Source organism: Stigmatopora argus, chromosome 19, assembly GCF_051989625.1.
Source record: "Stigmatopora argus isolate UIUO_Sarg chromosome 19, RoL_Sarg_1.0, whole genome shotgun sequence".
NCBI lineage: Eukaryota > Metazoa > Chordata > Actinopteri > Syngnathiformes > Syngnathidae > Stigmatopora > Stigmatopora argus.
Genome location: NC_135405.1, coordinates 13,244,756 through 13,268,363, shown reverse-complemented (window position 1 = coordinate 13,268,363; position 23,608 = coordinate 13,244,756). Strand labels below are relative to the sequence as shown.

The window sequence follows — 23,608 nt, the reverse complement described above, 5'->3', positions numbered from 1 at the left end:
TGGGTATAAAAACTTTAGCTGTACATTGTTACAAACCCTGTTTTAATATTTATTTTCAAAGACAGCATAATCAAGAATGCAGTTGTGTAAGCTTGTTGTAAAATGTATGTACAGTATTTTTTGGGCAAGTGTGTAAATGTGCTGTAATTAACCCTGAAGGAGCCACTTTTATTTACATATAAGTATAAAGGCTCGTCACTCCAGTATAGATGGGTAAAAAAATAATTAAACGTTGGGCTATATTGCAAAAATAAACCCAAAAGATGCACTAGCATAACACTACCTACAATATGTTCTCTTTGTGGCTCAAATAGCAAGTGATGCTAAAGTGTTGACTTGATTAATAAAGGGAAGTGAACCTCAAATTGGAGTCAATTTCTTTATTTATGACCTTTTAAAAAAGACCATTTGTAACATTATGCTAATTATCCTAAAGTTACAGATAAATGACATGGCTGAAAACATGTTTTCAACATTTTAAACACTCGTTGTATTTCTGTAAAATGTAGGGGGAAACATATTTATTTGAAATACTGTTGATTTTTAGGTCATTTCAACAATCTTTATTGGTCTTTAGCGACGGTTGCTAGGCTGGTTGCACCTGGGAAGCTGAATGAACAAAAGAGCCAATAAAATGCCGAGCTTCAGTAGGCGGGACGTCACACCAGAGTTTCGGCTCGCTGATTGGCTAGCTCTCACTGAGGCCATGCGATGCTAGCCAATCAGAGGCCTGAGTCGATCTGGCCCCAGATGGGAGACTGAAACACTCGTGTAGTGTTTTCCAATAGCCGGCTATCTTTTTTTTACTCGTTGTTGTGAATGGAGATCAACAACGTGCGACTTTTAAAGCCTCTTTGAGTGTTAAGACTGCAAGATGGATATCCTTAAATCTTTGGGCCACCCGGAGGAAATATACAACCTCTTTAAATTTAAAATGGGAGGCTGCCGAGCTGTCATGCCCAAATTGGATTACGTGAGTAAAAATGCACAAACATGTCATTTACTGTACACGCAAAACGAAAAGATACACATTTTGCATTCGACTAAATGTTATATCGCGTTATGTAACAGTTTTTACGATAATCCCGACATTGTGATGCCAGTGTGACGCCGAAAATTACAGCTCAAAACCCTACGTTTACTGTGAATAAGCAGTAATTTGTGAGTTATTGGGGCAATACGTCGAGATTTGTTCGCAAATACAAATTCAGGGGACGTCGGAAGTAGCTACAAGTTTGTGCAGTTACACGTAGCCTCCACTAGATGTAGACCTAAACGTGAACGTTATGCTAACTGTCCTTCAACAGTTAGCATCCGTACACATTCAACATGGCGGCGAATTTGACGTACGAATCCGAGCGAGAGGAGGAGTCTAGTTGTTTACGTCTACGAAGACTGCGACAAGCTAGTTTGGGGAAGGAGGGGCGGGGTTCGCCGCCGTCTTTAGGTTAGCGGCCCCCACCAAGGTTGGTTTAGCAGCTGCTCGCCCTCTACATGTCCGTCCGCGTCGTGCCGAGCCGCCGCGACTTGTCAGTCGTCCACGCATGGCCGCCGGAGCGTGCTGCAAGTGTCCCATTTCCCTGGCTCTTTTTAAGCGTTCTCTGTTGGTGGCGCCGCGGGGCCAGACGCCCGCCTCACCCCGCTCACTTCTCTCGGTGTGGCGACTCGGCGAGCGGGGCCTGCAGGAGGTCGCCCGGCCCTCCAGCGCCCTGAGAACGGCCGCCTACGGTCGTCACACGGCCTTGTGTTGTCTTTCCTGCCAGGAGTCCATGAGCCAGAGCTTGAGGACGTGTTACGTGTACCTGAACCAAACGAGTCGGAGCTTTGCGGCCGTCATTCAGGCCCTCGACGGCGATCTGAGGTAGGTCGTAAACAAACAAACAAAAGAGGGGCGTGTTCGCGTGGCCTGCACGCCTGTCATGTTCACGCTCGTAGATGTCACATTCATGTAGAGCAAGAAGCGTAATGAGCTCGGGAGTCTGTCGGGATGGCCGTCATCACTTGTCGGCCATTTTGTGTCAGTGTCATTCGAGAATTGGATGTGTCAGTGTCATTCGAGAATTGGATGGAGCATTTGCTTGGAAATGCTCAATTTTCAAGCGGTTTAGTTTTTTTACATACATTTTAAACATGTGGTAAGTTAAATGCCTGCTTGAAAATATTTTTTTTCAGAATTCTATAGTTTTTTTTAAAAGCCAACTGTGTGTAGTAGTTCATTAAAGACTGTTTTCAGAAAGCCAGCCTTATTTATGTATGCGATATCTATCTATGTTATTTCAGACACGCTGTATGCATTTTCTACCTGGTGCTTCGAGCATTGGACACAGTGGAGGACGATATGAGCATCCCCCTAGACAGGAAAGTCCCCATGCTCAACAACTTCCACACATTCCTCTACCAGGACACCTGGAGCTTCAGCGAAAGCCGGGAGAAAGACCGGCAGGTTCTGGAGGACTTTCCCACGGTTGGTTGAGTTTTCGGGAAGAGCTTTTTGCATGGTGTGGTTCCCTTTGAAAAACGGTCTGACAAATATTCACAGATATCTTTGGAATTCCGGAACCTGGGTCAGGAATACCGTGAGGTCATCTCGGACATCTGCCATCGGATGGGAGTCGGGATGGCCGAGTTTTTGGAGAAGAAAGTGGGATCCATGAAGGAGTGGGACAAGGTGCTTTCAAGTGAAATCAGACATTTGCCTTTAAGTTTGGGCTTTCATGTGATTTGTTTTGTTTTTGTTTGTCAGTATTGCCACTATGTGGCAGGGTTAGTCGGCATCGGCCTATCTCGCCTCTTCTCGGCGTCCCAGCTGGAGGACCCGGAGGTGGGCTGGGACACGGATTTAGCCAACTCCATGGGCTTGTTCCTCCAAAAGACCAATATCATACGAGACTATCTGGAAGACACAAAGGAAGGACGTGCTTTCTGGCCACAAGAGGTGGCTTTCTTAACTTTAACCTTATCCTTATCTTTGTTTGTTTATACGGAAGTTTGACGTGTTTTACTTCTGCAAGGCGTGGAGCCAGTTCGCGGGCCGTCTGGAGGATTTGGCGCAACCTGACAAATTGGAATCGGCTCTGTCGTGTCTCAACCTGCTGGTCACGGACGCTTTACGGCACGTCCCGGATGTCATCGCTTACCTGGGCCGACTCCGCAACCAGAGCGTTTTCAATTTCTGCGCCATCCCTCAGGTTTGTTCAACCTTTATGTAGGCTGGGACGGGAAAAAAATGGTCAATATTTGAGGCAACAAAAAAGAGCCGATAGTAGCTTTGTCGGGAAGCTAGCATAAAAACAGTATGCTAGTTTTGCTTGAAATTCAATCAATTAAAGATGAACTCTGACAGTAACAAATTAGTAGTTAGAAGTCTTCAATTTATTTGTCTTTTATCTAAACTACATGGCGTTTTTTCTGTTTTTTTTCAACAGGTGATGGCGATAGCTACGTTGTCATCATGCTACAACAACCCGCTGGTGTTCCAAGGTGTAGTCAAAATCCGAAAGGGACAGGCCGTCACGCTCATGATGGAGGCCACCAACATGCGGGCTGTGCAGAACATCATCAGCCAGTACAGCCAAGAGGTTTGCCATCTTTTCAAAATAACAAGAGTCAAAATGTCATTTGTGCAAAAATACCATGTTATTTTCCTTCCAGATTCTGCTCAAAGTCTCCCCGACGGACCCGTCGCGTGACCGCACCTTGGGGATCCTCGCCGTCATTCGGGAAAAGTCGCAGTCGTCCGGTTTGCCGGTCCGGAGCCATCACATGTCGCCCGTGTACCTCTCGGCGGCTATGTTGCTAGCCGCCGTTAGCTGGCAGTACCTGAGCGCCACGGTGCAGGCGCAGGGTGCCGGCGACGTGCAGGGACAGTAAAATTGGACCCAAGAAGGCTCGCCAGCTGCCTTTTCGCCGCTTGTGGAAGTCCCGGATGCCCCTTGATTGACAATCGTTTTGGGGGAAAGGTCGCAAAGGCGGTTTTAAAAGCGGACATTTTCCTGACAAAAGGATTTTGAGGTTTCGGTTTTATTTGTTGGGTTTGTGTTGAGTTTTCTTTTTTTTTGCAAAACTGGCTTTGAATATGTGGTTGGAAAAAATGACAACAATGTCTCTGTTTTCGAGTGTACATTTTGAAATTATGGAAGGGAAATAATTGTGGAGATATTTTTTGTACATAAAGGGAAAGATAAACTTTTCAGTTACGATGAATACATTTTGAAGCTGCTAGTAAAGTGTCCTTAACTCATTTACTGCCAATGGCGGCAATGGACGTCCAATGTATTTTGACCTACCAGTCAAAATTGATTGGACGCCTATCGCCGTCAAGGGTACTTAAACATGATAATTCACTGCCACTGTACCAAAGACAAGCTATAAAACATTGCTATGTAATGTGAGGAATAGATTTCGATGTACATATCTGAGTAAATAAAAATGATTTTGATTTTTTTTCTTTATTAAAGTTTGGCAACCACAATCTCGCTGCCTTTTGTTTATTCATTTAAAGTTGGTTAACCACTTCATTATTTTTAAATTTTCCTTGAGTAAAAAAAAATCATAAGGAAAATATTTCCTGATACAGTGAGTGCATCACTGTACTATATTTTGAAATATATGCTTCAAACGCAATATTTTTCAGCGAGATGAAAATAATCATGACTATAGTATATCTATAAACGAAGTTATTGCTTCATTTTCTAAATATAGTCATGACAAAAGTGACTTTTTACATTCGAGTAGTACTACGTACAGTGGTACCTCGTCATACGACCGTTCGTCATACGGAATGCTCGTCTTACGGGGGAAATTTCGATCGAATAATTCGCCCGTGATGCGGTCAAAGTTTCGTGATGCGACCAAGCCAGGTTGCCATGGCATTTTTTTTGGCATATCTTTCGTGTATAACAATATTTACGAGCACCGGATGAGCTATTCAGACCAGGAAACGCACAACGCGCATGCGCGGTGAAAAGAGGGCTTTCTGGGTAATGAAGTATACTCGTGCTCGCAAAAGTATCCCCGGTAGCAACTCTATCATAGGCGCCGTTCGATGGGACGCGAACACAGATGCTACAAGCTAAAAGGAGCCGCTAGCCAGCGCCCCTGTAGCTCCCATGAGAAATCCGACTCGGATCGCTGCCGCCTGTGCGACGAGGAAACAGAGTCGTCTGAACACTTATGGCTCCGCTGTCCGGCCTTAATGACCGAACGCTACCATCGCGGCTTGGGCAACTCCCTGGATGAACTTATCCGTGTTCCAGTGGCAGCCCTAGCGCTGCTGAGGGTAATCCTCAGGCGCCTGAGGTGAAAAAGAAGAAGAAGAAGAAGAAGAAGAAGAAGAAGAAGAAGAAGAAGAAGATGAGCAGCGGGGCGATCGCTGATAAGACTGCTTGCTGCTCGTTGGCAAGTGGTCGTGCGTTCTCCGATTGTGAGGACATTTGTGTGCATCATTTTCGGAATATTTTGAAGGGAATAGTACGACAGCAAACAGCCCATCGATAGCGAACGTGAGGGTGGAGTGTTTGTTCTGTTTACGAGTGCGTTGTGTGGAGGAAAAAAAAAAACGAAGCCCCTCTCCCCTCGGCGAAATCCGGCCAATTTTAGTTAGATTAAACACTTTATTTCTATTAAACCACTCGTTATTTATTACTTTGTCAATATATGGCGAATTATAAGAAATAAAACATTTTTTTTCAATCCAATATCCTGTTTCTGGTGTTTTTTTCAGAGAGTTGGAACGAATTAAATTGTTTCCCATTCATTTCAATGGGAAACTTTACCTCGAGTTACGAGTAACTTGTCATACGAGCTCAGTCCCGGAACGGATTAAGCTCGTATCTCGAGGTACCACTGTATTTAGTTTGGGCTCGGGCTCGCCGCCATGTTTGTAGTCTTTCACTGATACGCGCGAAGAAAAGTATGCGCATGCGTACATTCTTATCTCGAAAGTGGGTCACGGAATGACATTGCGCCAAATGAAGTGACCGTCGGTAGTGAAGCCTCTGTTCGAATACACGATCTTGACATCAATCCGGAAGTGTGGCTGATTCCGTTATTCGGGCAGCCATTGTAAATATTTAACGGGGACGAGCCGGTACATTACTTGCTTGTCTTCTCATGTGTCGCTTAACAGCTCCATAAAGCTCGCTGGCTTTTTAAACGGATTTTATTTTTTTTCCCGGAGTTGCCGCTATGCTGCTGTATTTTTTGGAGCTGTGGACCCTCCAGTGGGAGTTCGTCTCCAGGGCTGACACCGTGCTTTTGTGCTCCCTTACGGCCGCTTTGTATTACCTGTGGGGCCGTAAGAGTCAGGTGAGGAGCCGCGGTAGAGCTTCGGTTTTTTTTCGATTTTTGCGTAAAGGTCTTATTTCACTGCGACGAAAAGGGCATTTGTCTTTTAATGAACATTCTAATAACAAAGGGAAATCTAGGCACACAACAGAAAGTAAGATTAGGCTAATTTTGAACATCAGCAATGGACTTGTACGTTGGAAAAAACTATTCAAGTGTATTTTAATTATCATGCATAGGTCATTTTGAATATAAATATGATTTGAGCGTAAATAAAAATATTCAGGCATTCAGTTTTTAAGTAAATATGTATGTCCAACCGAACAGTACTGAATTCTGACAGTGATTTATTTTTTATACCGCTAGAGGGAGCTATTGGACGCCGACTTGATTGTGTAACTACTATGTATTGCGTCAATTTAGCTTTTTTTTGATAAGGCCGATTGTTATCGTTTTTTTGTGTGGGGTCGAGATTTTGTTGTTATTCATAGTTTTATAGTTTTAAATGTGATTTTCATTTCAGAGGCCATTGCTGGTGTGCGGGGAGACGTTCCGCGACTTCCTCCAGGAACGCTGCCCCGTAGTGAACGAGACCTTCCGTCCGACGTTGTGGTGCTGGGGAGGCCGCCTTCAAACCGTCGTGTGTTTCCTCATCAAATCCAAACCGCACGTGGATTATCGCAAGTAAACCTTAATCCCAAATTGCGCGCATGAATGTTTATCCATGTAAATCCATAACCCCTGCACACCCCCATGGCACCGCTAAACTCAAATCTGACACATCTAACCCGACTTCCCGCACAGCGAACTCATCAAAACGAACGACGGCGGTCAGATCTCGCTGGATTGGGCGGACAACGACGTTAGCCCCGCCTACCCGGACGCGTCCACCCGGCCCATTGTGCTCATCCTGCCCGGTTTGACGGGCAACAGCCGGCAGTCGTACGTGCGGCACGCCGTCTGCCAGGCCGCCGCCCACGGCTACAGGTGGGAAAAGAAATTTCCCATAACTTTATTGCCACCAAGTACAATTAAAAAGTGAACAAATGCGTTCTTTCCTAGATGTGTGGTGTTCAACAACAGAGGCTTCGGAGGGGAAGAGCTGCTCGTAAGTCCCGTAAAAGTGTCCAAGTTTGTCATTCTGCCTGTTTTTAATCGTTTCTCTCCGCGTCCGTCAGACGCCAATCACGTTCTGTGCGGCCAACACGTCTGATTTGGAGCGCGTGGTCCAACATGTGAAAAATCTCTACCCACAAGCCCCTATTTTGGGCGTCGGCGTCTCTTTAGGAGGGTAAGTTCATTCTTTATCTTATTTATATTAATTAGACTTAGGCATTGCTCCGCCTCCACTCAATTCCGGGTCATAATTTCACTCCAAATATTGAAGTACAAAACACCTTACATAGTTACATACAATTACATTCATAAATATGATCCAGAATGTTCGAATTTAACCCGGTTGACAATGAGGCCCAACTGTTTTACTATTGAGGGGAAATAGCGACATTCTATGGTTATTCGTGGAACTACTATAGCATTTGGAGTCTCAAAATGTAGCCAGTTAGCGCAAATTGGGCGCCCTCTGCTGGCCACAATGTGAGTTGTAGGTAGTAGTGATGTTGACAATCGTTTTGTGGAAATTCGAAGTCAAGTTCAACTTGTCTTTTTGTGTTTCGACAGGATGTTATTGTTGAACTACTTGGGCCGCAAAGGCGGCGAGTCCGGCTTGATCGCGGGTCTGACCGTCTCCGTCCCATGGGATGCCCTCAAGTCGGCCGAGAGCATGGAGGAACCGCTCAACTGCTTCTTGTTTAACCGCCACCTGACGCGAGGCTTATGCGAGGCTGTCGTCAGGTTCGTCAACGGAATCCATTTTGGGAAGAGATAAAGACATTCCGGAGCAAAGTGGGTTTTGTTTGTGTGGGATTTGTGTTGCAGGCACGGGAGGATTCTGAAAAAAGTGGTGGACATCGACCACGTTCTCAAGGTTGTTAGCACTTTTTAGACTTTTTTTTGGGTGCTGGTCATGATATTATTATTTTTTGCATAGGCGCGCACCATCCGTGAATTTGATGAGCGGTTCACAGCACCGCTGTTCAGGTACGAGTCCTGCACGGAGTACTACCGTCACGCCAGTCCGGATAAGAAGCTCCCCAGTACCGACGTGCCCGTTTTGTGCCTCAACGCGGCTGACGATCCCTTCTCCCCGCAACATGGTATTCATTTGACATTTAAAAAAAATTCTACACATTATCTGAGCGCCCGTTTTCCCCGTTTGCGCATTTCAGCCTTCCCGACGAGCATCGCCAAGGATCTGTCCAACGTGGCCCTCCTGGTGACGTCCCACGGAGGCCACATCGCCTTCCTGGAGGGTCTATTCCCGCGCGGCGCCGGCTACATGGAGCGCGTCTTCAGCCAGTTTGCGCGAGCCGTCCTGGATAACCCGCAGGAAGTCCGCAAAGCTTGCCATCTTTCACAAATCTGAATGTAGACGTGCCCACACACGACCCACATTGTAGGACAAGTGTCAATCTACCTCACCTCGTACTGTAACAACGCCATTGACGACGCCATCGCTCCCTCCCGATCGACACTAATTGGACGTCTCGCGCCGTCAATGGTGGTGAATGAGTTAATAGTCTGTATTTATTTCAGGAACCACCGAATTGATTCACATTAAACACCGCTGTCTTCAAAATGTTTTTGACGTCTGCTTCTACCTTCTAATTGTAGATTAGAAGCGTGTTTTGGGCCATCCAATCATGTCATAATCTACGGTGACCATGGCAACGAAAGACCACCTATTTAAGCATTGTCAAAAGAACGAATGGTCAATAAAGCAGGTATGAAAAGAACTTAACATTTAAAAAATACTTATGGTGTGTCCTTTAATTTTGTTTTTGTAGTTTTAATAATGTAATGTAAATACAGATTATAGTACGTAGTATTATTAACAGTGGGGGATCTACCATTAGCCAAAACTAGGGGATGCATATAGTCTCAAGTTACTACCCCTCCCCCTTTCAAAATCGTTATACACTAAATCTCAGTAGCGTTTTTACTTATCTACGCACATTAACTATGCTTTTGATTAAAGTCCTTTCGCTAAAATGCCAAAGAAGGGTTCTCAAAGCGCAGGACTCCTGGTGGCACCCCTCTTTTTCTTCGACAGCACATTGGTTCGGTCCATGTACATCCTAGTACGCATGCGCAACAGTCAAAGAAGTCGGCGGGAAAATGAAAAACAACAAGAAAAGAAAGTATAGAATGAAAAATATAAAACTCAAAGAAATTAAACTACAATAGCGGCGCAGAAAAGAGGAGGAGGAACGGACAAAACAAAGACTTGTTTCTACGTTACGAAAATGACAATAGTTCAGCAACAATAATTACGTTGACACCTGTTGGTGACGAAAAACTAGCATTTCCCTTGTAAGTATTTTCTATTCATTATTCCCTAGTATAACTTATTGAAATTCGGGAAAGGGTATTATATGTGTTAACTTTTTAGTCCTTAATGTATAAACATATGCTTTTAAAACATTAGAAAATGATTAATTAAGCGTCTGCATGAAAACGAGTCCTCATTGTTATAGGTATGTATTAATATTGCTTCAATGTGTGTTATCATTTAATACTGTAGTAATTATTTTGATAGAGCTGATATAAATATTTATAAAATTTCTTTTTTCCGCCGTTTAATGTGGCTATTCCCTTCACTTGTATGCTAATTATGTAGTAATTTCAATTGACCAAAGTGTAATTTTGCATTTTCTCCGCTAGGTTGTGCAATTGCATCTTGAGTCTCCTATCATCTTCATGTGTGTATTAGAAATGGCAGAAAGTGGGATGCCTTATGTTTATTTCCTGCAAGGTAAGACACTACATAATACTACACATATATTTAAATATTGTGCTTATTTGTAAAATATATTATTTTGCTGTTGAACTCTGAGAATTGTCCGATTTTCAAAGCAAAATGTTCCCATTTTTGGAAAAAGCACTTGAATTATGTCAAATAAAAGATGTTGGAATATTGGGCATACAATACAAAAATTCAAGGAAAAAAAACCTAACGTGAAAATAAATATTTTTCTATTAATATGCAAGTACAGATTGTCTTATCAGCTCAAATGTAAAAAAAAAGAAAAATCCATATCCTCCTCTTCGCCGACCTTTCGTCTGATCTTGAGGGTCAGCGCTATTGCTGATTAACCACGGCGACCAATCAATAATTAACGCAGAAGTGGCCATAAAAGGCCCACGCCCTCTGTCACGATGCTAACCCTTTAACCTTTAACCTCATCAAGATACATTGGACATCCCGGAAATCGCACACAGGCCAATTTTTGTAACTCCATTGATATCAATAGACGTCCAATCCATTATCAGTGAAAGGGTGATTAAAATATATCAAATATCATCCTAACTAAAAAATAACAAATGTTAAAAATATATTTTTTTATCACGTGACAAAAATAAAGCCTCAGATACGTTTGTCCATGGGCTGGCGCCCTCCCACTTCCCACGGGTTGGATGTTTTTGCACCGTTAACGGCTCTGAATGAGTTAAAAATAGCTTTTCCCCCCACCTGGAAAGGGGGAGGAGCTTCAGGTGACTGTAAATGATTCAGGGCGAAAAGAGATTCTGAGATTGACAGACAGACGGGAAGCCGAAAGGGAGGCTTGCTAAAGAAGGAAAGTCAAGAGAGGCAAAATTCGGGTTCGGGGATTTTTTGGGGCGCCAATGCGGGCGACCCGGCGCTCTCCACCGATCTTCTGAGCTCACGTTGGAGCCTGCGGGTGAGTGGACCTTTGCTTCATCAAGCAAATGTGTTCGGCACTTCCTACTGCACGCTAATTATTAATTACGATACGCATTTCTATGCAAGAAACATCAATCAAGGTTTTAATTAAATGTGTCTTAGTGTTGTTTTTCTCGGAAGTTCTTTTAAAATGATTTCTTATTTTTTCGTGCTTAAAAAGTCTTCCTTTGTAGACGCAAGATGATTTTGTTTAATAATGCCAGAAGACATTTTGTATAACATAATAATTACAAATCAACAGAAAGTGACCCATAGATTACAGACTACAATAGATCAAGCATGAGGCCACTAAACAGTATTTTATAGTCTTTTGCCTTATAGAGAATCCAAAATCAACAGGAAGTGACCCGTAAATGCCCCTCTCTAAACAGGAAGTGGCCCACAAGAGATTATAGTCCACTACAAATCAAGCATGAATCCTGGTCCGAGGCCAGCAAGAGTTTTGTCATATTTTCCAGTCTTTTGACTCGCAGAGCCACCTAAGTTAACAGGAAGTGACCTGTAAATAGCCCCAAATCAACAGGAAGTGAGCAGTAAATGCTTCAAAATCCACAGTAAGCGCCCCCATGGGAGTGGAAGGAGCACCCCCACGCGGTTATCTCCATAAATAAAAGTGCGTTTTAGGATTAAGAATGCAAAAAGAGACAAAAAGGCTTTTTGTGGAGTGGCGCCAGGGAGTTGTTGTCTCACAAACAGCCAGCATGAGGAAACAAAGAGCTCATTAGAAGGCAGCCACGCTGGTTGGGGTTTGAATTATTGAGGCGGCTCATGGCGTGTTGTCAATTGGTGCTCTTCTGCTTTGGACTTTTGTAGTGCGCGGGGATGGAGGAACAAATGGAGGAGCTGAGGCAGCAGTTGGAGAAGCAATGTCTCATCAACACAGAGCTGCAGAGGCAAAATAAAGACCTTGGTGTGTGAAAATCCTTTTCATCCAAATGAACTATTCCTCAATTTTTTTCCTGTGTAAATTACAATTTTCAATCTTTTTCAAAATGCTGTGTTTTGAATGACTTTTTATATTAATGATTGCGTTTTAATTGATTTTTTATATTAATGATAGCATTTTAATTATTTTTTTATATTAATGATTGCGTTTTAATTGATTTTTTATATTAATGATTGCGTTTTAATTGATTTTTTACATTATTAATTGCGTTTTAATAGATTTTTATATTAATGATTACATTTTAATTGATTTTTTATATTAATGATTGTGTTTTAATTTATTTTTTTATATTAATGATTGGATTTTAATTGATTTTTTATATTAATGATTGCGTTTTAATTGATTTTTATATTAATGATAGCATTTTAATTGATTTTCTATATTAATGATTGCGTTTTAATTGATTTTTTGGTCCCTAATTTTCAGTTTTTTCCCTTCTACATAAAACACGTAAACATTTTATCCTGGTATCTTTATTTATTATTGAAACATTTTTAATGCTATTTTATAGTTTTATAATGTTGTCATTTTTAATATAGTACAATTTTTAAAAAATGGTATTTTCACTATTTGTAAAAAAAACTTACGCAAATTCATCTTTCAAATAATTTTTATTCAGATTTTTTGTATATTATGTCTTGTAACCTTTTAATCAACATTTGTTACTTTAAAATTAATTGGAATTTGATTGTTTTGACTTATTGATTTTATTTCTCGCTTACCAACCGTATTACCAGGAATACTTCCTCAATTAATAATAATACACGATGATGCTTTTTTTCCATATGAAATGCCTAACTAAATATTTTGAATTTCTCGTAGAGCAACGGCTGCAAGAGAAAGAAAAACTTCTGCAGGAGCTCCACAGTCAATACCACGACATCGGTAAGAAAATAATTGGCCAAAAAGCAATCGACCGACCAAACGGATCACGGTTAACGTAATTATTCCTCGACTCTTTCAGAATTTCCGGCTTCCAGCGGCACCGACAATGATGCCGAGTTCCGCAAGAGTCGAGCGGCCGTCATCGCGTCGGAACCCATCCAGGAAACGTTGGACATCCTCAAGTCCAGAGTCAAGAAAACCAGCAGGTCGGCCTCCACAAATGATAAACAACACCACTCAAAGGTCACCAATCAAAAGCTTCATCAATTATTACACAATTAATGAAAGAACAAACCAACTACATTGATTTTAAAAACCTGAGTGTAAAAACAAAAATTAAAACAATAACCTAAATGAAAATATACTTTTAAAGAAAAAAAACACCTAAAATAAATACACAAATAAAAAAGGTAAGATTTTAATTCAAACAACTAACTCATAAAAGGCTATTCTAAATAAAAAAGGACTAAATAAAATAGTTGTACAATACAGTCAGATTAAATTATTGATTGTTACAATGTTTACAATGTTTTTTATAATTCTATTTATATAATATAAAAGATATAGTAATTAAATTATTAGACAGCAAGGACCTCATGTTTCCCAATCTTTGTTATGTTACGAATATAACAATAAAATACAGTAATAATATCAAATATACAACGAATTCAGAAAAAATAAATAAAAAGCAAAAAAAAGTAATTAATAAGACTGAAATTGTGATAAAAGTTAAGTGCGCCCGATTGGCAACAGGTCGACACCCATGTTCAATATTCTGCCATCTAGTGGAAGATCTTTTTTACTGCAATTTCTACTAAAGTTGACTCAGCCCTCCCTGACTGAGCCACTGAAGGCAATAGGCGTCCAATCCCAATGAGCAAGCGAGCGAGTTGACTTCCTCATCTTTCTCCGATTCCCAGCGAGACCGCCCTGATCGTGAAATCCATCCAGAAGAACGACTTCCTCAGCCGCCTGGACGACGAGCAGATCGCCATGATGGTGGACCTCCTGGAGACGCTCGCCATCGCCCGCGGCGGCGAGGTCATCAAAGAAGGCACGGAAGGAGACAGCATGTACATCGTGGCAGGTGAGCCCGTCCCCGACGCGGCGGAAAAGCGGCCGGCGTCACGTCTCCAAAATATCCCCCAGCCGGCGAGCTCCTGGTCACGCAAGCCGGCCGTGACCTCCGAACCCTGACCGGCGGCGACGTCTTTGGCGAGTTGGCCATTTTGTACAACTGCAAGCGAACGGCCACGGTCAAAGGTTAGCGCGGGTGCGCATTTCGAGGAAAAAAAATGGAGCGGAAAAAAATAGCCACGTTTTTGTCTTCTTTTTAGCCAAGACCGAGGTGCGGCTTTGGTGCATGGAAAGGCAAACGTACAGGACCATCATCACCAACAAGTCCAAGAAGAAACGGGAGCAGCTCCTCGGATTTTTGAGGACGTATGCTAACTGCATTTTGTGAAAGCATACGCACTAAAAAATTAGCGGTTTGAATTTTTGTCCTTCTATTCCAAGGTCTCGTACTCTGAAGGACCTGAACGACGTCCAGTTGTCCAAAATCATTGACTCCATGGAGGAGGTATTTTCAAATTCAACCATTTTTAGGCCATTTTAAGGGTGTGGCTTATACGCGGAGGCGGTTAATATGGGAGAAAATACTGGTGCTTCATAAATATGACATATTTTGCATATTGTTCTCCAACAAAAATATTTTTTCCACAGGTCAAGTACCAAAACAAAGACGTGATTGTCCGAGAAGGAGCAGAAGCAAACACTTTTTACATTATCCTCAAAGGAGAGGTATTGTTTTGCTGACCTCACACACACACACACACACACACACACCGTGTATACAATTTTGTGCGTTCATGTTTTTTTTGCATTGTGTCCTCCTCCCCCAGGTGTTGGTGACAAAGAACGTCAACGGTCTTCAGAAGCCCATTCGCCGTATGGGCAAAGGCGAGCATTTCGGGGAGCAGGCCCTCATACGGTAACCACGGCAACGCCTCGCACGCCCGAGGACATTTGGGGGCGCGCTTTCTCTCTCGCTCAACTTACACGTTGGTTGCCGTCAGACTTCGTTAACCCTCTCGGAGGCTCGTTTAACGAACGGTCGCCTCCGTGGAAACGGATTAGACGTCTCACGCCGTCAATGGCATAGAAAGATGATGCCAGTTTTCAGTGTACTTAAATTGGATGTTCAACGTTGTTGATGACAGTAGCACAATTTTAGACAGCATTGTGATTACAATAGCTTATTTACATTGCCTTGATTTGCCGTCTTTTCTCTCCTCGTGTGTTCATCTTCCAAAATAATCCGACGGTGGAATGCCTGACCTTTTTGTGAACCGCAGCGAAGTCCTGCGAACGGCCACCTGCACGGCGGACGGCCCCGTCACCTGCTTCTCCATCGACAAAGAGTACGTCCTAGCCGGTTAGAACGTCTCCCTCTATTGTCGTGACGCCGGCTAACGGCCTTTTTATTTTCGCAGAGTCTTCGAGGAGACCATCCCCGTGGAGCATTTGGAGCTGTTTGACGAGTACGCCCCGATCCTGTCAGGTTAGGGAGTCCATTATAACTTCCATTTTATTTTTTATTTCATCATTTTCAGCTCCAAAATGCTCCAAGAAGCCCGAGCGCCAGAAAAGTCCAGGTGAGAACATCCAGAAAAACATTTCAGTTTAGCACGCTAACGTGTTGTTCTCACTACGCTAGTCCCGGCTCCACGCTAAGATTTAAGGACCTGGTTCCCGTGCTTTACCAAGAAGGTCGCTACCAAGGGGACTCCGTCACCCTCGGCGTCGGGGGCTTCGGACGTGTTCAACTGGTACCGCAGACCTTCTCGACGGACGTCCCGTGCCGCCGTCCGCGGGGTTAAAAAAGGCGTTTTTTCGCAGATGACCACTGTGAACCACGGCAAGTATTACGCCATGAAGCGGGTCGGTAAGAAACACATTGTGGCCAAGCGGCAAGAGGAGCACATGTTGTTTGAGAAGAAGATCCTCAAAGCCATCCAGTGCGACTTTATCGTCAGGTAGACGCCGTTTCCTCGAGGGATTTCCCTCCGAGTGTGTGAACCCGCCTTTATTTTCCCTTTCCCTTTTTTTTTAGGCTTCACGGCGCCTTCAAAGATACTCGTTACATCTACATGGTGATGGAGTTCTGCGGCGGAGGCGAGATTTGGACCAAGCTCAAAGAAGTGTGAGGAAACGCGAACGCAAAAACGCTCCCAAATTCCAATGTCCGGGTGGGACAAACTATTTGCATTTCGGGGCCAGCGGACGTTTTGACGAGCAGGTCGCCGTCTTCTGCACGGCGTGCGTGGTGGAGGCGTACGCGTACCTTCACAAGAAGAGCATCATGTACAGAGACCTGAAGCCCGAGAACCTCATGCTGGACGTGCGCGGTTACGTCAAGCTGGTGGGTTGGGTTTCATCATCGCCGTCCGGGTTTTGCCGTGTTGACGTGATTTTCATCCGGCGCAGGTGGACTTTGGTTTTGCCAGAGAGATGGTCCGCGGCGAGAAGACGTACTCGTTTGTGGGGACGCCGGAATACATGGCGCCCGAGATCATCAAGAACCAAGGGCACGATTTTGCTGTCGATTTTTGGTCGCTTGGAATTCTCATTTACGAGCTTCTGGTGGGGAGGTACAGTCAACAAAATTGTGATTTAAAAAAAAATAAATTATAATAAAATGTAAATAAGGAAGAGACGATTACATTTACACTGTTTTCTCTCCAACAAACAAGCCCTCCTTTTTCAAGCTCGGAACCTCAAAAGATTTACGCCAAAATCCTGGACGGCGTCCTCAACTATCCTCCGTATTTAAGCGAGGCGGCCAAATCCATCATCAGTAAACTTTGCAGGTGAGCCGGCGTCTTAAAGTATGGTCAAAAAGCGTGAATATGTACCAACTATGTGATGTCATTTTTCTTGCAGACCGCGGCCTGGTCAGAGGCTTGGAAATACCAAAAATGGCATTAAAGATGTACGACATCACAGGTAAGCGTGCCTGACTGACAGTCACGGCGATAGATGTCAATGGTAAACAAATGGAAAATATCTACATTTGTTTTTAAATTACAGGTGGTTCAGTAATATGAACTGGCACAAACTTCGAATGGCTCAACTGGACGCACCCACCGTCCGTCTTATACGTAAAGTGAGTCCGCCCAGCTTTTTTTTTCTTTTTTTCCCTTTTCCGACTTTTCCCCCCCTTTTCCGACTTTTGTTTTCCCTCTTCCGACTTTTTTCCCCTTTTCCGGCTTTTGTTTTCCTTTTTCCGACTTTCTTTTCCCTTTTCCGACTTTCTTTTCTTCCTTTCACGACCTTTTCCCCTTTTCCGACTTTTGTTTTCCCTTTTCCGACTTTCTTTTCCCTTTTCCGACTTTCTTTTTTCCCTTTTCTGACCTTTTTTCCCCTTTTCCGACCTTTTTTCCCCTTTTCCGACCATTTTTTCCCTTTACCAACTTTTTTTCCCTTTTTCCAACTTTTAGGGCCCGTCCTACATCAATTTCGACCGCTTCCCTCAGGACCAAACAAAAGCGGAAGAGGAATTCTCAGGTTGGGATCGGGATTTTTAAACTGGAACACTGGTGACAATTTCAATAAATTCCAAAAATGAATTACCCGCTGGTACTTGCTAAATAAATCGGTCGGGTCCGGTTCGTAAAACATTTTTGCCATGAAGGAAAAACCATTAAGGACGTCTGAATCAGATATTTTTGTGGCTCATGAGTCACAACTCCGTAAAGCCTCATTTGGCAAATATAAGATAAGGTTAAATTAACACACCACCTTATCAGAAGTCGTTGCTATGGCAATCGTGTTTGAACAGACCCACATTGTGTTTGTCTATTGACATCCTGCAATTGCAAACACATTGATTAGCGTTTTTATTTTTTCAGGAAATCATTTGCACGCTGAAAAACAGGCCTAAATTTCGCATTTTATTCCAATTTGATAAGAAATACAGCTATGTAAATTATTCAAACTATTATTCTACACTATTTGTTTTACTGAATGCAGAAATTATTTTATCACAGTATCTAATGAAACGTCAACTTTTTGCTCCAAGCTAAAAACAAAACAAAAAAACAAAGACCAAGTGTTCTTTTTAGCCCCGAATGTGCACGCAGGTAAATTTAAAAAGCAACGACATATTTAGGCCATTCGGTGTTGCGTAAATATGCCGCGCGGGCACAAAAACACACACTTGCGAGCTCACACTCACTCCTCGTGTGTAAGTGTAAGCACTTCTCACCTTGTAAATGTGTTGCCGCCACACAAAGTAAAAAAAAAAAGTGTTTTGCATATAAAACGTTTTATTTAAAACGCTCGAAAAGTGCGAATGATGCTTCCGGACACACAAGCACAGTTGGTTAACATTTAAAACGTGCATGCAACACTTGAAAAATCAGGAGTTAGCAAAACGTCTCTTGCCGTGGGCTTCAATATTTTTGTCCATTTCAGAAGTCACCATGACATTTGTTCCCGACAGCACATCAAAGTGTAAGACACTTGAACGCCTCGTACAATCTTACACAGAAAAACGGAAATCACCATGGGACGGAAGTATTGTGAATGCATCATTTGTGGTTTGTGACCCGCATTTTGACATTTTTTAATAAGTTTGAAACCATCAATTACATTTTTAGAGCGTTGTTTCAAAATATGCAAGTGTAGATGTCATTTTTGGGCAGAAAAAGTGTTTGCGGCCTTTTATTTCCATCCAAAATTGTCGATTCTTGTCAAAACAAGTCGTGTTCTGATTAGCAAATTCCAATTTAACAAACAATAGAGCTGACTTATCCCAAAATATCAGACAGGATCTAAAAATACGACAGGTTTGACGCTTTCAATTTACAAAAAAAATAAAAATAGCGGCTCCAAGTGAGCACATTTCGCCAATTTTGGAAAACTGCGAAAACACTTTTCATTCCAAGATAGAATATTTTCTGAATTCTTGACACAGTGGCAACAAATGAAAGTGCGGATCGTGTAAAAAAAAAATGAATTAAAAACATCAAGACTCCCTCTCACACACACATGCACACACACACATGGCGTTTCTACTCTAGTCTTTCATGCGTGATGACTTGTGGGCTTTCCAGTAAGGCACACGTGGGCGATTCCTCAGGGGTGAAGCGCCGCCTGTCACTCATCCAGGAATATATTCGTATATATATATATATAAAAAAACAACCTCGTCAACATTCATCTTCTGGTGAGCGCGGGGGCAAACCGAGCAAAAACACACGAGTCGGAAACACGTGGTGGTGTCGAAAAAAATAAGAGGGAGAAAAAAACATTCCTTTCTTGGTTGGGGTGATGTGTGGAGATCCTCTTCTATATCTGATGCAGATGTTTTGGACCTTGTGTAGGAAAGCCATACTTGACAATTCCGGTACAATTCTGTGGGGTTTTTATTCATCAGCTTTTGCATCATGCATTTGATAGTCTCTTTTTTTTCACAGGCTCCTTTGAGTGTGTTCTCATCAAAATTTAGTGGTTTAGGCACTCGGAATCAATATTTCATTGAATTTGTTTCGAGTAACTTATTCGGACGTTTGCTTGTTTTAAATCTGACGGATTTTCCGCACTATAAGGCGCCGCTAAAAGACTTGAATGTTCTCAAAAGCCTTATATTTATTCATTCATTCATTTTCTGATCTGTTTTATCCTCACTAGGGTCGCGGGGGGGTGCTGGAGCCTATCCCAGTTGACTTTCAGGACCTGAATTGGTGGCCAGCCAATCGCTGGGCACGAGGAGACAAACAACCAATCATAGGTAGGGGGAATTTAGAGTGTCCAATCGGCCTACCATGCATGTTTTTGGAATGTGGGAGGAAACCGGAGTACCCGGAGGAAACCCACGCAGGCTCACTCACTCAAAATGGCTGCCGGTTGGTGATTTTTTTGAACCGCTTGGGAAAATTGGGTCCAATAAATTCTTATGAGAACCCATCGACGGCAGCCATGACGGATGCGGGCCTCATTTGGTGTTTTCCACCACCGCGACTTCCATCCTGTCGGCAAAATCCGGACTCAGCCCGTTGAGGAAGAGACTCCCGTTTCGCCTCAGCGCGCCCGGCGTGAGCGACAGGGTCAAGTTGGAGTAGGCCTCGAGGTCGTCCCCCAGATTGGCCGACAGCGCCCGTTTGCCCGGGGTCATTTCCGGATTGGCCGAGGCGCCGATGCCCAGCTCCGACGATAGTTTGCGCTTGATGGACGCGGCGCGCTGGAAGCGGTCGTAGATGTCCACGCTCAGGCGCCGGCGGGTCTCTTTGAACTCGGCGGACACGTTGGCCGTCCACTCGGCGGCGTGGGCGCGGAATTCGCCCACCTGCGATGGCAGATCGAGGAGGTTAATTCGTCGTCCGCCATTGATGCATCTTTTTTAAAATTATTTTTATGGCATTTTATGTGTATACGTATTTTATTGTACAAAACAGGTCTTTGCGATGAGGTGTATTGTCACACATCGCCGCCAGCCCTTCCCATTCAAATGGATTAGACATCTACTGGTCACTTTTTAAACATTTATTGTAATTATCTTACCTACTTTGATCATCAGTTCTGTTTTGTTATATCACATCTTAATTTTGTTTCGTACAGTGTCGTGTTTTAAAAGGCATTTTGAAATAAAACGTTTTATAATGTTATGTTGTGACGATTAATTGATTTAATTAAGCTGAGAAAAAGCTTCGCATTTGACATTTTCAGCTTCAAATGATTTCTTTTGAATGTACTGTATATAACTTTATTGATTTAGGGAATGCATTGCCATCTGGTGGCTACAGTAATTACGACAACTCGTTTACTGTTTTGAAAACACCTGCGATATTCGACAATGGGCAGAGGCAACTTCTGGTAAGAAATGTGCAAACATTATTTGAAAACGACAATTATCCAATTTCTATCGACGTCTAACCATTTATTTTACTTGTTAGGATAAAGAAGTTGACGTGAAGAGCTGCGGTCGTCATGTTGAGCTCAGGTAAGCAAACCTCAATGCTAAATGTTACTCTAATATGTCAATTTACTAAACTACGTCCTGTTTCATAATTCATAAAACGACTGTCGAAGTTCTAGAAGTGTCAAATATTACTGTAGGGCTATCGTTCTTGTGTAAATATCACGCTAATTAGCTAGCCGCGAGAGGCTAATTGCTACTTTATCAAACGAATGCTAAATGTGCCGCTCTTTAAAGTCAACGTGCTTAATTTTGACATGCTACATTATTCATATTGTTTTTTTAAAATGCTCGTGGGTTCAATGCGTCAGCTAGCTGCGGTTTAAAGCAGCCTATAATGTAAATTTTACATTCATGTATTATTACACAATGGGAAATTTAGATTAAAAAAAAAATCCGTCCATTCCCATATTTTGGGGGTCAAATTTGGTCTGGTCTGGCAGCCAATAACCAATTTTTATAGCTAGCCGCGAGAGGCTAATTGAGTATAAATTCAGTATATGTTAACATGCATATTTTTCACTGTGTGGTTCACCCATGGTGGTTCATTATAAACGCTCTCAGTTGATATCCCAACGTGGACTACCCGCGTACCGTTCGCCGCATTTGACACATTCGTTGGCATCGATCTGGGCCCTCGCTGGGCTGCCTTTTTATTTATTTACAACGCTCTGAAACGCGTTGGCTTTACGCTGTAGCCCATTTTCTGCCCAAACGTACGTCTCACGCACGCTTGAATTCCTGCTCGTACCGCTTCGTTCTCACTTTGGCCGACTCGGCGAGCTGGGAATTCTCGGCAGAACGCCGTAGCCGCTAATTGGGAAAACAAGCCGTTCCCCAAAGGCTAGATAGAGTTAGAGCGCGTGGATTCAGACAAGGAATCTTTAATGGACAGGACGGGTTCGGATGCACTGGCGATATACGGACGGGCCCGTAAATAATGGATGAGGCTGTTGTGAGCCGTGATGAATTGGAATGTTATTGTGCGCCGACAAGGATTTGGAGAGATGAATCCACTCCTCCGTTCGGCTATATGTCAATTTATTTACCGTTGTACTCGTTGGGGTTTAGATTTGAGCTGGAAATGTGCCTTTTCGCTTCACAAAATGGAGGATTACAGAAATGTTCTTCTTCTGTTCCCCTATTTATGTAGATTAAAAAAAACTATGGATGCAAGATGTGAAAAATAGGAATAAATATTAAGAAACTAAATTGAAAAAGAGAAACAAAATCATTAATAAAAAAAGGAATGCTTACTTTTAAAAAATATTATTGACTGATTGGTCGTTTGTAACCTGCGAATGGCTGGCCACTGATTCAGGCCGGGATAGGCTCCAGCACCCCCCGCGACCCTCGTGAGGATAAGCGGCTGTGAAAAATGTCCTACCTCTTCTTTGGTCTTCTTGGAAATGACGCGAAACCAGTCGCCGATCATGCTGAGCACGGCGGCAAAGTACGCCAGACCCACCAGGATCCAGAACCACACCACCGGCTTGTAGTACTTGAGGTATTCCGGATTCTCGGAACCACCTGCCAGTGCCAAAATCCCGAACATTATTTCCCGTTCTCGTGTGAAATGTTAATGATGGAAAATGGCGGTCTTAGAAAATGGACTCCGATAACGAGCTGAGCGTCACGCGGCGTCGTCCGCTCAATAAAAGCTCGTCTGGAGGCCGTCTTAGCGGGAGGTTTTAACGAATCCCGGACCGGATGGCGTCGGCACAGACGTTGATCCATAATCATTAGGCCCGCGAGGGGTGACGCAGTCACGCACTTGAAGTGACGGTTATCCCGCCCCCCCCAACCGCGACAAAAACATGCCATCTGTCTCCTTTTGTGTTCGTAAAAATGAAAAAAATATGGAACATAAGGTGACACATTTACACTCAAATGTATGAGTAAGATAAAAAAAAATAAGTTGAAATATTTGGGCAAAAAAACAGTTTTCACCTTTTTCCCCAGCGACAAAGTCTCCGAAGCCGATGGTGGTGAGCGTGATGACCACGAAGTAGATGGATTCCAACGCGCTCCAACCCTCGATGTGCTTGAAGATGACGGCCGGCAGCGCCACGAAGATCAGGCAGCCGAAGAGGATGAAGAGCAACGTGGAGATGACGCGGATCTTGGTTTGGCTCACTTTCCATTTCTGAGAAAAAAACAAAACAAATGAAAAATATGAAGCACGTAAACAAAGATTGCTGGAGGAGCTACGTTAGCATTAGCGAGCTATTGTACTGTTTGGCCTTCCGTTCTTTTTTTAGTACTAAAACTGTTTGTCTTGACAAAATTTCATCAGGTTGAGGTCATTTTGCAACAATTGTAAAGGGAGTTTCAAAAATATAGCCGTTATATTTGATAAAAGATCATTTTTTAAACAAAAAAAAATCTCTAGAGCACTAGCCCTGTATGTCATTCATTTTCCAAACTGCCTATCCTCACAAAGGTCGCAGTGGGTGCCGGAGCCTACCCCAGTTAACTACGGGCACCAGGCTAAGGGGCGCCCTGAATCGTCGGCCAGCCAATCGCAGGGCACGAGACCACAAATCACTCATAGCTAGTCACAATGTAGCCTACAATTAGCCTAGCTCTGCTTGTTTTGGGGGCAGCAGTAAGTAAAAGTACCCAGAAAAAAATCCCACGCAAATTCCACACAGTGAGGACCCACCTGGGAATCGAACCCAGGACC

General features: G+C 43.1%; 5 protein-coding genes across 9 annotated transcripts in view; 4 read left to right on the top strand and 1 right to left on the bottom strand.

Moving 5' to 3' along the window:
• The first annotated feature begins 739 nt into the window (after positions 1-739).
• fdft1 (farnesyl-diphosphate farnesyltransferase 1) lies at positions 740-4,471 on the top strand. 3 transcript variants are annotated; one of them, XM_077587362.1, is made up of 8 exons: positions 740-973; positions 1,764-1,861; positions 2,281-2,464; positions 2,540-2,668; positions 2,744-2,935; positions 3,012-3,188; positions 3,426-3,578; positions 3,652-4,471. In XM_077587362.1, exons 1-8 carry the CDS (start codon positions 875-877, stop codon positions 3,868-3,870), a joined length of 1,251 nt encoding a protein of 416 aa, XP_077443488.1. In that variant the 5' UTR covers positions 740-874; the 3' UTR covers positions 3,871-4,471. The 3 variants fall into 3 exon arrangements, with proteins under 3 accessions (XP_077443488.1, XP_077443487.1, XP_077443486.1); XM_077587361.1 differs by lacking the exon at positions 740-973 and having other exon boundaries at positions 1,264-1,861; XM_077587360.1 differs by lacking the exon at positions 740-973 and having other exon boundaries at positions 1,265-1,861; positions 3,426-3,833.
• Positions 4,472-5,956: 1,485 nt separating this feature from the next.
• Positions 5,957-8,987, top strand: LOC144064879 (phospholipase ABHD3-like). Its single transcript, XM_077587739.1, has 9 exons — positions 5,957-6,306; positions 6,809-6,969; positions 7,090-7,272; positions 7,348-7,393; positions 7,464-7,576; positions 7,966-8,139; positions 8,224-8,272; positions 8,336-8,501; positions 8,574-8,987. The coding sequence occupies exons 1-9, from the start codon at positions 6,187-6,189 to the stop codon at positions 8,768-8,770; spliced, it is 1,209 nt and encodes a 402-aa protein (XP_077443865.1). The 5' UTR covers positions 5,957-6,186; the 3' UTR covers positions 8,771-8,987.
• Positions 8,988-9,555: 568 nt separating this feature from the next.
• Positions 9,556-17,544, top strand: prkg3 (protein kinase cGMP-dependent 3). 3 transcript variants are annotated; one of them, XM_077587737.1, is made up of 23 exons: positions 9,556-9,717; positions 10,069-10,159; positions 11,924-12,020; positions 12,879-12,941; positions 13,021-13,147; positions 13,862-14,028; positions 14,091-14,204; positions 14,279-14,384; positions 14,460-14,523; positions 14,667-14,744; positions 14,846-14,934; positions 15,299-15,364; positions 15,437-15,484; positions 15,557-15,598; positions 15,661-15,772; positions 15,843-15,979; positions 16,057-16,146; positions 16,224-16,365; positions 16,431-16,594; positions 16,697-16,813; positions 16,887-16,949; positions 17,034-17,109; positions 17,444-17,544. In XM_077587737.1, the coding sequence occupies exons 2-23, from the start codon at positions 10,142-10,144 to the stop codon at positions 17,528-17,530; spliced, it is 2,067 nt and encodes a 688-aa protein (XP_077443863.1). In that variant the 5' UTR covers positions 9,556-9,717; positions 10,069-10,141; the 3' UTR covers positions 17,531-17,544. The 3 variants fall into 3 exon arrangements, 2 of the variants coding, with proteins under 2 accessions (XP_077443863.1, XP_077443864.1); XR_013296917.1 differs by lacking the exon at positions 17,444-17,544 and having other exon boundaries at positions 16,451-16,594; positions 17,034-17,096; XM_077587738.1 differs by lacking the exons at positions 9,556-9,717; positions 10,069-10,159 and adding an exon at positions 10,987-11,087.
• A 1,817-nt stretch (positions 17,545-19,361) lies between these two features.
• Positions 19,362-23,608, bottom strand: part of LOC144064414 (potassium channel subfamily K member 2-like) — an 8,737-nt gene continuing 4,490 nt past the window's right edge. The window contains exons 5-7 of the mRNA XM_077586942.1: positions 22,873-23,068; positions 22,310-22,452; positions 19,362-20,292 (exon numbers count right to left, since the gene is read on the bottom strand). Of these exons, the coding sequence (XP_077443068.1) occupies positions 19,942-20,292; positions 22,310-22,452; positions 22,873-23,068 (690 nt within the window). The 3' untranslated portion in view covers positions 19,362-19,941. The remainder of the gene's footprint in view (positions 20,293-22,309; positions 22,453-22,872; positions 23,069-23,608) is intronic.
• The window catches only part of LOC144064415 (fibrinogen-like protein 1), a 25,146-nt gene continuing 22,307 nt past the window's right edge, over positions 20,770-23,608 (top strand). The window contains exons 1-3 of the mRNA XM_077586943.1: positions 20,770-20,819; positions 20,900-20,946; positions 22,885-23,048. The gene's annotated coding sequence lies outside the window, so the exon portion shown is untranslated. The remainder of the gene's footprint in view (positions 20,820-20,899; positions 20,947-22,884; positions 23,049-23,608) is intronic.